At 37.0% G+C, this 12,604-nt stretch overlaps 1 protein-coding gene across 3 annotated transcripts in view; it reads right to left on the reverse strand.

The window, feature by feature from the left end:
* LOC145663204 (acyl-CoA Delta-9 desaturase-like) overlaps positions 1–12,604 on the reverse strand; it is a 116,143-nt gene that overhangs the window by 22,326 nt on the left and 81,213 nt on the right. For all 3 annotated transcript variants that reach the window (XM_081729556.1, XM_081729557.1, XM_081729558.1), the window contains exon 3: positions 122–252. In XM_081729556.1, coding sequence (XP_081585682.1) covers positions 122–252 — 131 coding nt within the window. The remainder of the gene's footprint in view (positions 1–121; positions 253–12,604) is intronic.

The following is a 12,604-nucleotide window of genomic DNA, read 5'->3' on the forward strand; positions in this document are numbered from 1 at the left end:
ATCTTCCAGTTTCGTCTTAGGTGACATATGGATGTTCGAAGGTGATGAGTGAAAAAGCGACAGAATGTTCTTGGTTACCTTATAACTGAACATTAAATAAATGTAATGAAAAGCTAAGTACCTGTCCTGCCGTAGAAAAACAAACAAAGAGCAGCGCTCTAAGTGGCCAAATGGCTTTGTACGATCGGTGGGCCCACAACCTATGAGCTCCTGCTGTCACACCGAACCCTGAGAAGATACCGATGAAAAACCCTGAAATGAAATTAAAAATATACATGTATTTATTGAAAACTTTTATAAGTTTTGTAAGCGTTGATAAATTTTCATGGAACAAAATGTACTTCAGTTCTTATAAGATTAGAGGAACCAACAGCCCATGGAAACTGTGGGAGGGTCGATTTCCCTGAGTAAACACAATGATAATTTATGGATAGTGTTGAATATTCAGAATAATGAATTAAAAATAACATGTTTCCATAACTGGACAGTCACGCTACGCCACTGCAATACATATTGTTATTTATGTCTTATGTGGTGTAAGATAAGTGAAAGTGGAGGTCGGCTATCCTCACGGTACGAAGTTGCAGAGATGATGGCTAAGCGTGCATAAACCTTGTGTTGAGGTGCACTCAAAGGCTATCAGTAAACACCACTTCAAACTAATGGTAATACTGTCTCTGGAAGATATGGTCGGTCTTTTACGAGGGTCATTCCATAAATAATGCTCACTAAAGTTTCTTTATTTATATGTTTAATTCTTTTTTATAGTATGTCTTTAGTGGTTTTCAGTGTAGCCTTCCTGCTTCTGAATGACCAAGTCTCAATGCCCGAGAAGTTTCAGAATTCCATTTAAGACGCCATTTTTGTTTCACTGTTGAATAGAACGCGACATAACGATCTTTTAGAAACGGAAAACTATATCCGCACATAGGTTGTTTGAACTTTGAGAATGTGTCAAAGTCTGGTGGACTCATGTCCGGACTGTAGAGAGCATGACGTACAACCTCCTAACTGAATATGAGTGGAAAATGAGTGGCCCAACCTCGAGCAACTAAGGTACGGCTCTGTGCATTTTTCAGCACAGTTGTTGCAAAAAGTCACAATAATACACTACTGTGATACTTTTCTTATGATCATTCTTTGCTAATCACAAGCAAAAATTATCATTTGTTTTACTTCTGATTGCGATCGCCGACATTTTGTTGGTCATGGTTAAGGTACGGCTCAACAGCTCACACGACCACAACGAAAATGAATTGCCCAACTATGGATACAACACATTGACTTGACACCTAGTCTTCCATTCCAAGCGCTGCTATCGGCTGAAGAAATTTCACTCCCTTTGGTTAAGACTCTCTCGCTTAGCAACAGCTGAGCCCTTATTGGCTTAACGCGTGGGTGTGTAGCGGGTGTGAGCTGTAGTTCACATTTTTGCTACGGCTCAAGACATTTTGGCAGCACTATAGAAGCTGCTCAACGGGTCACTGTTAACTTACTGCAAACTTCACGTAAAGCATTGTGGATTTCTATCGAGTTTTTGCCGCTTAAAGTTTGTACCTCAATGTACGATCTCTAATTGTCAATAAACACACTTGTAGCCTGCATTTCTAATACTTGTCACACTAGAGTGCTCACAAGTACGCGAACTGCTCTCTCATAGAAAGAAATTCAAATGACGATGGGTTAACTGCAATCGCATCATCCAGTACACAATCTTGCTAACCTGTGAATTATTTATAAAATGATCCTCGTACATCCAGATAAAATAAAGATATCAGATTAGTTCAGAAGATATCTATGCAAAGTCCTGATTGTACAACTTGCGACTTCTTTCTGTAGGGCTTGGCTAGTTGTCAGTAGGAGAATCATATTCGGGATATGCTTACCAACATAGTACCTCCGCACTCCCCGTCTAAGTCTATAATGGCTAAACTCACTACACAGTATTGAGTTTATAGTGAGACAGGCAGCGCACCCAGAAATTTTTGTTGGGAAGGGCCAAGTTTTGGGAGTTCCAATACTATAAGCCACAATATCTATGTAGTACTGAATGGGTATTATTCTGCACCCGAAATGACCATAAGTAATTGTAAAATACTTCCACCTATATTTTCATGAAAAAAATGATGGAACTAGATTGTTTTTATAAGAGAAAGTAAGACCAATTGAAATGCATCAACTATTTCCCTGTTAAGGCAATATAATTTTATTGAGAAAGTGTACAAATGTCAACAAGTGTTGAGAAGTTTCTTTTAGGGGGTCCCGACCGGTGGAGCCCCGTTGGTTCGCCCCTGCATGTTATCTTTATTCTTGGATTAGCTACAGGTCTCTTTCCTAAGGACTTTCGCTATAGAAATTCTATTTATGTTAGGAGTGACAGTTCTTTGTAATCTTATTGATTTAATCATTGGTTTTGTGTTTGATCACATGTTCTTCAACTTTGAATTTTCCACTGTGGAGAGATATATCATCTATCTATTTTTGTTAATCTATACGTTTCAGAATCCATCTCGGAAGATAAAACATCATGACACACTACTCCATTTTTGCACATGCATACAGTACAATCTAGACATCTCTCGAATTTCATCCTTCTCAGCAGAAAATCCAGCAACTCGCTATGGCAGAACTGTTGAGTAATAAATATAAAACGTGCTGTCTAGGTTGATATCAACGAAGGAAGATATTGCAATGGTTGTAAAAAAGGTTTCATATTTATTACAAACAATTATTAAGTTTATTCAGAAATAGGCATATCCTTCGTTCAATTCTTCATTCCATATAAATTCTTCATTCTCTCACAACCAATAAAACTCGATGTTGAGTCTAAAATGTCTTTGTAATAAATTATAGCTAGTCACCCAAAATCTGCAGATCGTGTAAACTGGGATATCTCAAAATTGGACTCGGGACCTTTAAGGAAGTAGTGAAAGAAGATGAAAAATTAAAATGAAATGAAATCTTTAATTTTTACGTCCCATGGTTATGTCGACTAGGCTAAAGGATACGGTGATGATGAGAAATAAATGAAATGGTAGAGTGAAGAAAGTGGGAGGAAACGGGAAACCCCGAGAAAACCCACGCACATGGCATTTGTCTGACACAAAGCATAATTGACGCAAGCTGGGATCGAACCAAGGCCCCTATGCACCAAAGGTAAACGCTCTACCACTGAGCCACTGCGGCCCAGGGAGGTGAAAAAGGTAAATGTAATTAGGATGTACTAGGATAAAATATATTTTCACAGGTTATTTTGAATTTCTTATTCTGACAGACAAATTTTTATTGCCACACTTTTTTTTTTATCAAATTCGCCAAAAATTATTAAACAATATTATGAGGAATCGTTCTTTTAAGAAAATGGAATAACAAAGGAATGAATCTGATGGACAACTACGGAAAAGGGTTGATTTCGTTTGGGTTGTGGGGCCGCAGTGGCTCAGTGGTAGAGCGTTCACCCCCACCATGTGAACCTTGTGGTGGATAAACACCGTGTGTGTGGGTTTTCTCGAGGTTCTCCCGTTTCCTCTCACTCTCTTCATTCCACCATTTCATTCATTATTCATCATCACCGTCTCCTTTAGCCTAACTGGCATACCGTGGGACGTAAAACTCAAAGATTTCTTTTTTTTTTTTCGTTTGGGTTGTATAGACATGTAAGCCTTACACAACTGTAAGACATAAGCAAGAAATCAAAGATCTTAGTAGAAACCAAAAATTAATTATGGCGGTCTCTGGAAAGAAGGTCATAAAATAGGGGCTTGGTATAAAAAAAAACTTTGAGATAATTCCTTCGTAAATAAAATGAAATGAAAATTTTCAATTTAACGTCCCACGATTAAGTCCTTTAGGCTAAGAGAGACGATGATTAAAGCAAGTGAATGATAATGGAAGAATTGGTGGAATGAGAAAGTGGAAGGAAACAGCAATACCTCAAGGAAACCCACGAACATGATGTTGTCCACCCAAACCTACTTTGTTGAAGATCGAACCAGAGACCCGAGTGTTAGAGGTAAGCGCTAAACCACTGAGCAACCGTGGCTCCAGAAAGCTCCTTCGTGCTCTGCCTAATGTCCTTCCAGCACATTTTTGATCTAATCTTATCTTTAGAGAGGAACAGGAATTAATGTTCTGCCTAATCTTTGCAAAATTAGATATTAAAAGTTGAGGAAAATTTAGCAAGAAATATTTTCCCCGACAATTGCAGTTGCTTTCAGGGCTCCACAATTTTCGTACATCATTTCAGCGCCTCTGAAATTAAATTAGCAATCGTGAACCACAATTATTTCACTACAAGTTTATTTACGAAATGTCTACTGGCCGTCTATAACCTCACAAATGTTAATAGCCTGTACACAATGCTTTAGTGCTTGTGCTTAACTGTGCTTTCCTTATACAATAGAAATAAATCTACAAGATTAATAAAAAAAAAAAAAAATAGAAATATAAACTTGACAAAGGGCTATAAGTGTTACACTACTTAAGCAAATTCAAATTATGAAAAATGTTAATAGTTTAGAAGCAAAATAAATGCAATGTAGGAACATAACTAAAATAATGCAAACTTTACATGATAGTGTCAACCGTGCTACAATGAAACATTAAATGATATATTTTATTCGATTCGTAGGTCGTATACAGTTTCCATAGAATTTTTACCCAGAAATTTTATATGCGGTATGTAAAAATGAAAGTAACTATATTTGTGATTTTATACCTCTTAAACGACCCGACCGATCTCGATCAAATTTACCACATAGATAAGGTTCGAGCCTGAGATGGTTTCTATTAGTTCACTTTGACAGTGCAACTTTGGGAAAGGAGAGGTGGAGACATTTAAAAATGATGGGAAATGACCGATGTTAGTGTCGAATCCATAGTTTCGAGGACGCCGAGATAAATAGTGACACCTCCGATGCTGTTTAAATCCAAATTTAGCCCTTTATGTCCAACATGAAACGTATTCTTCCCGTACGAAGAACGAGTATTCTGCTAGTACAGTATAAAGTAAATAAATGGTGATCTGTAAGTGGCTGTGAACATGGACTCTTCAATCGATGTATTTGATATAAAGTGCATTAGAAGGATATACGAATATATAATATTATTGAACCACGAATCAGAAACTAATTTGGAACCTAAGTAGTTTAAAATATGCTTCATCGATTTGTTTCATATTCTTTCAGAGGTTAGAGTTACATGCTCCTATAGAATAAACGCAATGTTTATTAAAGTCCAAAACTACTCAACCGATTTTGACTATTCTTTTCCACTTGGAGAATAGGGTATATCTTTTCCTCGATCGTAAAAACTACATATTATTACGCAACTCAAGACAACTGTAAGCATACATCACCTTACTGTGCTTATATTAATAATAGATATTTAGCTGGTGGGCAGAGATCGGTAGATTAACCATACACAAAAGGAATGTTTGTCCGTGATTGATTTTAATATAGAATGTAGTCAGCTAGATTTATTACTCCAAATTATATAATTTATATTACTGTAATTCTTGATCTTAGTTTTGTCTGCGCAAATGCTGATTGGATTGCCTTGGTATCAAAAGTGAGTTTTAGATTTCCAAACTATGCAATGCAGTGTCAGAAGTCTTATACGATGGCTTTGCTCGTCCGTCTGTCTGCAGACAGGTACCAAAGCAAAAACGGTACAGTATATCGGTATGCGGGTTTCTGCAATCGATTCAGCGTCCCAAGAATAGGCTCCATCTCCTCAGTTAACTCTCTATTTAAACCGGAAGTGGTTCAAATTAATCATTTCCGATTCAACGTTTATCGCTATAAAACGAAAACGGTAACAGATAGCGACAGGCAGCTTCTTGCAAACTATTTAGCGTCTTAAGGCAACGTACCTTGATTATCCTGAATACTCTTCCAAAACAGGAAGTAGTTCAAATTATTACTTCCGGTTTCAATATTTATTTCCACAGAGGAAGAACTGTAAAAATATCGAGATGCCCAATTCTCTGCAATCCATTCATTGTCCCAAAAATAGATTCCATCTTCATTCACTCTCTATTTGAAACGGAAGTGGTTCCAATTAGCCATTTCCGGTTTCAATACTGATATCCATAGAGCAAAAACGGTAAGTGATATCGAGATGCTGTTTTCTCACAATTGATTCAGCTTCCCGAGAATAAGTTTCGCCTTCTCCATCAGCCCTCTATTCAAGTCGAAAGTGGTTCAAATTAACAATTTCCGGTTTCAACATTTATCGCCACAGAACAAAGATGGTAATAGATAGCGATAAACGGTTTTCTGCAATCGAATCAGGGTTCATCACAATCTGCAACAATCTACCAATATCGGAAGTGATCGAAATTTTATACTACTTCCGGTTTCCGTACTTGGTGCCGAGACCCGGGTTCGATTCCCGACGGGAGCTCAAGTGGTTCGGATTCCACATTAATCAGTAGGTCCACGTCTCATATAGCCTCGCTGCTGAACGAGACGTTAAACTCAAAATCAACTCAACTTATTTCCCTTAGAGCAAAAATTGTAAAATATATCGGATGCTGTTTTTATACAATCGATTCAGTTTCCGAACACTAGGTTCTGTCTCCTCCCATAACCTTCTATTGAATCCGGAAGTGTGTAAAATTAACTTTTTTTTTTCAACATCTATCATCATAGAACAAAAGCAGTAACGCATAGTGAGTAATGTATTTTTCACACTGATCCAGCGTCCGAGGTACAGATTCTATCTTTGATCTTATTTATCTATTGTAACCAGTAGTTATGGATGTACTATTGAATTATCACAGTTTGGAACTCTACCGTATTTTTACACTGTGAAACGTGTTTTCACTTGTTTCAAAATACAGATTATCCAACTGTGATATTTTCCATAAGTACACAGAGAAAAATCCGTTCTCCGGGCAGCGGTATATTGTGCAAATGTACGGAATCCTCTTGCTTACTATAGAAATCAGTGCGGAGCATACGTTATCCGTATGCTACATAGGCACTGCCCTTAGATGGGCATCATGCCGTTGTAGGATGCCTGACATCTAACAGTTTTCCGTATATCACATGCATATACTTATGTTACCTTCGTCAGCTATATGTTATATACGTCCATTTGTATGTGAGATCCTGACCGCCTATATTGTTTCATACGGAAAGTACGTATAGACGGAACACTTATACAGAAAGTATTATAAAACATGCGTTTTCAGTTATACGTCTGCTGTACGTTAAGTCCAAAAACTACATGAATTACGCATGCAACCTATCTTTTTAAGTACGCCACCTACATTTTTTTCTCAGTGTAGAAGCTTTGCTTTGTATATAATTACATACACACTATTTGTTTACTGAGCAAACCCATATATTTTCATTAAAAATTAAATATGTGTTACACTTTCATCAACTAACTCTTTGGCTTCATCAGACAGGATAACTACAGTTTTTATCCTGTAACTCATACTGTCTGATGAAGCCAAATGTCTTTAGGATGTAGTCTCTCGAATATATATATCTGTATGATCTGGTATGGTGTGAAAACCAAATGAAATGTGTTCCAAATCAGCTAACCTAATCGAGTCAATTCTATTAATGGAAATAGACGAATTAACAGATACGAGAGTCGTCCAGAAAATAAGTGTACTAGATTTTTGTAGATTTCAAAAAAAATTAAAACACAACTTTTACGTGCTTACATCAGTACACGTGTGAACTATTTTTCCACGTAGTCTCGATCCTTCTCGATGCACTTAGTGACACGAGAGATCAATTTTTTTATGCTTTGGTCAAAGAAGTCTGCCGCCACCTCTTTTGTCCAATCCTTCACCTCCATCTTCACTTCCTAGTCAGTTGAATTCTTTTTCCCACCCAATCTCTTGTCGCGAATTATGTCGAGGAATTTGAAGCTTAAAATATACAAAACGATAATCATTCCTGTTGTTCTATATGGTTGCGAAACATGGTCGCTTTCTCTGAGGGAAGAACATAGACTGAAAGTATTTGAGAACAAGATCCTGAGACGAATATTCGGACCCAAGAGGAACGGGAATGACGGAAACTTCATAACGAGGAACTACATAAATTATATGGTTTATCCAATATTGTTAGGGTCGTCAAGTCTAGGAGGCTTAGGTGGGCGGGTCATATAGCTAGAATGGAAGAAAGTAGAAACGCTTTCAAAGTCTTGACTGGAAGACCAATCGGAAAACGACCATTAGGAAGACCTAGGCGCAGATGAGAGGACAATACTGTTAGATATTGAGAGTGGCACAAAGTGCTTTTAAATGCTACACATACAGTTGAGAAGTTGAAGATAGAATATAGCATGTGATAACAAAAAGATATATGGATGTTTCAGACAAGAGTTATGGAAGATTATAAAAGTTAAGTAAGAAGATTAAGATTATGATTTTTAAGTTTTTTGTGATAGATTGATGTGAAGACTCGTGATTATAGAAATAGTTAAGATATAGAATTAAGAGGTCAATAACGATATTGTGTTTTTTAGTAATAGAGTTATTCAGGACGTGACAGTAATAGTCACACACTTTATGTAACATTAGATATTTAACATTGGCGCAGTCGTTTTGAAGAAATCTACGTTCCAAGAATGTCAACAATTCCGAATTTTCCACCCTTTAACATTGAAACAGATCGTCTACAATCCTACTTAGATCGGTTTGAGCATTTATGCATAGCAGGACAAATACCTGAGGAGAGAAAAGTGTCAACTTTGTTTACAGTGATGGGTACAGAAGCATATGAACAGCTGTGCAATATCTGTTGGCCAGTTTCACCTGCAGAAAAATCGTACACTGAAATCAAGGAAGCAATGAAAGGATATTATGCCACTAAAGTAAATGTGATATCGGAACGTTATCAATTTCACACGATGAAGCAAAAACCATACCAATCAATAACTAGTTTCGTTTTAGACCTGAAAAAGCAATCCTCGTACTGTGAATATACATGTTGTTTAGAAGAGAATTTACGAGATCAGTTTGTCTTTGGTGTTGCAGATGAAGGGATAAGGCGTAAACTATTAAACACCAGAGATTTGACTTTCCATAAAGCTACTGAAATTGCACTAACGATGGAAAGCACAGAACAGCAATTGCGGTTATTCAAGCCTGTTACTGACCATAAATTGAATACAATTCAAACCAGGAAAAGTCGTTTTTTCAAACTTCGCAGATAAACGGGCATCCAGTTCCAGCTCATCATCACCTAGAGCATCTCCGAAGCCCAGGTCAAGTTGTAACTATTGCAGGTTAACACATAAGAAAGGAGCTTGTCCTGCTTGGGGGAAGACTTGTCTCAAATGCGGAAGAAAAAACCATTTTGCACTAGCATGCCAGTACGACAGTTTTGTGACACAAGAAGTTAAACAGCAAACTCTTACTATAGATGAAATGCCGTCACAGAATAATAACTACAGTCAACCAGAACAGGAAGAGTTGATCAATTTGGCTAGATTAATGCATTTAGACACCTTATCTTGTGGAAAGGAAGAAGAGATACAATTACCCGATACGAGTACACACAATGGTTTAGCTGACATTTTATTTTATGATCAGAGTAAAAAGAAAATGACAAAGTGCAAGGAAGACATAGGCGAGTCAAACGTAGGATGTGAGCAATTGTTTACTTCTGATTCCATGGAAGAAAAACAAGAAAGTAACCCATTCATGGGAACAATCGAAACTCCTCAAGTCACGTCACCAAAACGATTTCAACAGGTATTCACAAAGTGGTTTGTCACCCGAAGAGGAAGAAGAAGTGAACGAGGGAATGCTAAGAGTGGTACTTGGCCGAAGCAGGTCGATGAGAATAGAGGTTATACAGCGCCGAAGACCATCGCAGTGCCTGAACACATGCAAGATCGAGAGCAAATTATTTCACAGCTTATAAAGAACCAAAATGCAATGCAAGCGCAGATTAACTTTTTGATGACCAGATTGAATCAGCGGAAGAAAAGAAAGAAGTTCGTGGATTGGCAGTATAGTGAGTCTAGTTCTGGTTGATAGAACGTAAATATTTAAAATGTGTGGTTTCATTTATTTTGTTATAGCTTTCATTCTGTAAAGGGGGGAGAATGTTAGATATTGAGAGTGGCACAAAGTGCTTTTAAATGCTACACATACAGTTGAGAAGTTGAAGATAGAATATAGCATGTGATAACAAAAAGATATATGGATGTTTCAGACAAGAGTTATGGAAGATTATAAAAGTTAAGTAAGAAGATTAAGATTATGATTTTTAAGTTTTTTGTGATAGATTGATGTGAAGACTCGTGATTATAGAAATAGTTAAGATATAGAATTAAGAGGTCAATAACGATATTGTGTTTTTTAGTAATAGAGTTATTCAGGACGTGACAGTAATAGTCACACACTTTATGTAACATTAGATATTTAACAAATACTAAGATGGATCTCGCAGAGACTGGACTACAAAGTAGAAACTGGATACAGTTAGCTAAGGATAGAAGTCAGTGGAGAGCTTTTGTGAACACGGCATTGAACCACCGGGTTCCATAGGCCATAGAGTTAGTTAGTTAGTTATGCATCTTTAGGGAGGTGAACGGATGATAGTCTGAAGACGCAGGCGAAGTCAGGAGTATACGCATATCAGTCAAAATCGACGGTCTTCCACTCCTTTGTTCATCGTGCACATCAGTACGATCGTTTCAAAACACAACTTAAACACACTCGTACTATGCATAATTCCTTTGTCATAAACTGATTTGATCTCGTTAAAAACCCCAGTCTAAGATTTTCCCTCCACAATTAGATAACGGCTAACGTTGGGAATCTCTCGAATTTTATCATCTTTCAAGGGAAATGTTACTGTGGCCACAGTTTTGGACGTACTGACGCGTGATTGGTCTCGCTGGGAAGGGTAAGAACTAAGCTACACGGCAATGTGACCAACATTGCAATAACAATTTCCCTAGTACACTTATTTAGTGGACATGCCTCGTATATAGTATATGTTTAGGGTGGAAATACTATGGACACTGTATACTATTTACGTATTGCATAAAATATCACTTAATATTTCGTTGTAGCAGGTTCACACGTTATGTTATTACATCACATTTATTTTTTCTTTTAAACTATTAACACTTTTCTTAATTTTCGTTAGCTTAAGTGACGTAACATAATTTCACGTTTCTAAACTAATATTAGAAGTAATATTATATCACTCTGTTGACAGATAAAAATATTTCTGATGAGGGAACACTTTACAGATAGTATGAAGAGATTTAAAATAAAACAAAAAGATAATAATTAGACAGCATCGTTATGTCTAATGCCCTTTTTCCATAAACATAACCTTACATAAATTTATAATTTCTTGTCATAAATCTTGTTGATTTATTTCTGTTGTATAGAGGAAAGCGCAATTAAGCACAAGCACTGAAGCATTGTATACGACCAATTAGCATCTGAGAAGCTGTAGACTGCCAGTAGACATTGCGTAAATAAACTCGTAGTAAAATAATTGTGGTTCATGATTGCTAATTTAATTTCAGAGACGCTCAAATAACTAACTCATTCTATGGCCTATGGAACCCGGATGTTCAATGCCGCGTTCACAAAAGCTCTCCACTGACTTTTATTCTTAGCCAATTGGAACCAGTTTCTACTTTGTATTCCTATTTCTGCGAGATCCATCTTAATAATGTCCTCCCATCTGCGCCTAAGTCTTCCTAATGGTCGTTTTCCGGTTGGTCTTCCAGTCAAGACTTATGGACGAAAACCATTGGATCCTGAAACCATCTGCAATTGTCGGGAAATTTAATAGTAATTATTTCTGTTCTACCAAAAGATACGATAAGATCAAAAATATGCTACAAGATGTTGGAGGGTGATTATTCAGAACAGAAATTAGGTAGAGAACAGGAAGACACTATTGTGAAACCCTGGTGTAAACAATACATAAAGACGTCAATTAGCCACTACCCATACTATTCCTAGCACTAGGTTTCAACGTTCTAGATTGTCTTTAACCTGTTTATAATCTAAATCAGAGAGTATTCCCTAACCCATAAAACTGTCATTAACTGGTTTGTGACAAAATTGAAACTTCCATAACTTCGTACAAGACTAAAACTGGAGAGGACATCTAAACTGCGAAGCAAAACACTAAAGAACAGAGACCAGTGCGTCTGTTGGATCGTGGTTCTTCATGTAACGCCAAAAAACTGAACGCTGGACGTGCTAGCTACGGAATTACCAGTGGATGAATTAAGTGACACTTTGACTTGATGATGGAGCGAAATCAAGGACTTTCACACAGATGGAGCCACGTTGGCATCATGCGTCAATGGACATGTAAATATTGTCACAGAACAACCTTTCTCTTAATTTCTGTACTTTGGCTGCAAGTAATTTTTGATTCTAAATCAAATTGTGATGCAGGGAATTATTACCAATAACTTATCTGTGCCGTCAGCACAGAGCCAAAGAAAAGGTACTTTAGTACTCTCTCAGGAAAACGAAATTATTTACGAGAACTATAAATATCCTCTCGTTTCAATAAATGTGCAGGCTGATTATAAATGGATTCATCGAGTTTGAAGAACTATAATAACGAATGATACAGAATATTTC

Source organism: Thermobia domestica, chromosome 10 (assembly GCF_964235325.1).
Source record: "Thermobia domestica chromosome 10, izTheDome1.hap1.1, whole genome shotgun sequence".
Taxonomy (NCBI): Eukaryota; Metazoa; Arthropoda; class Insecta; order Zygentoma; family Lepismatidae; genus Thermobia; species Thermobia domestica.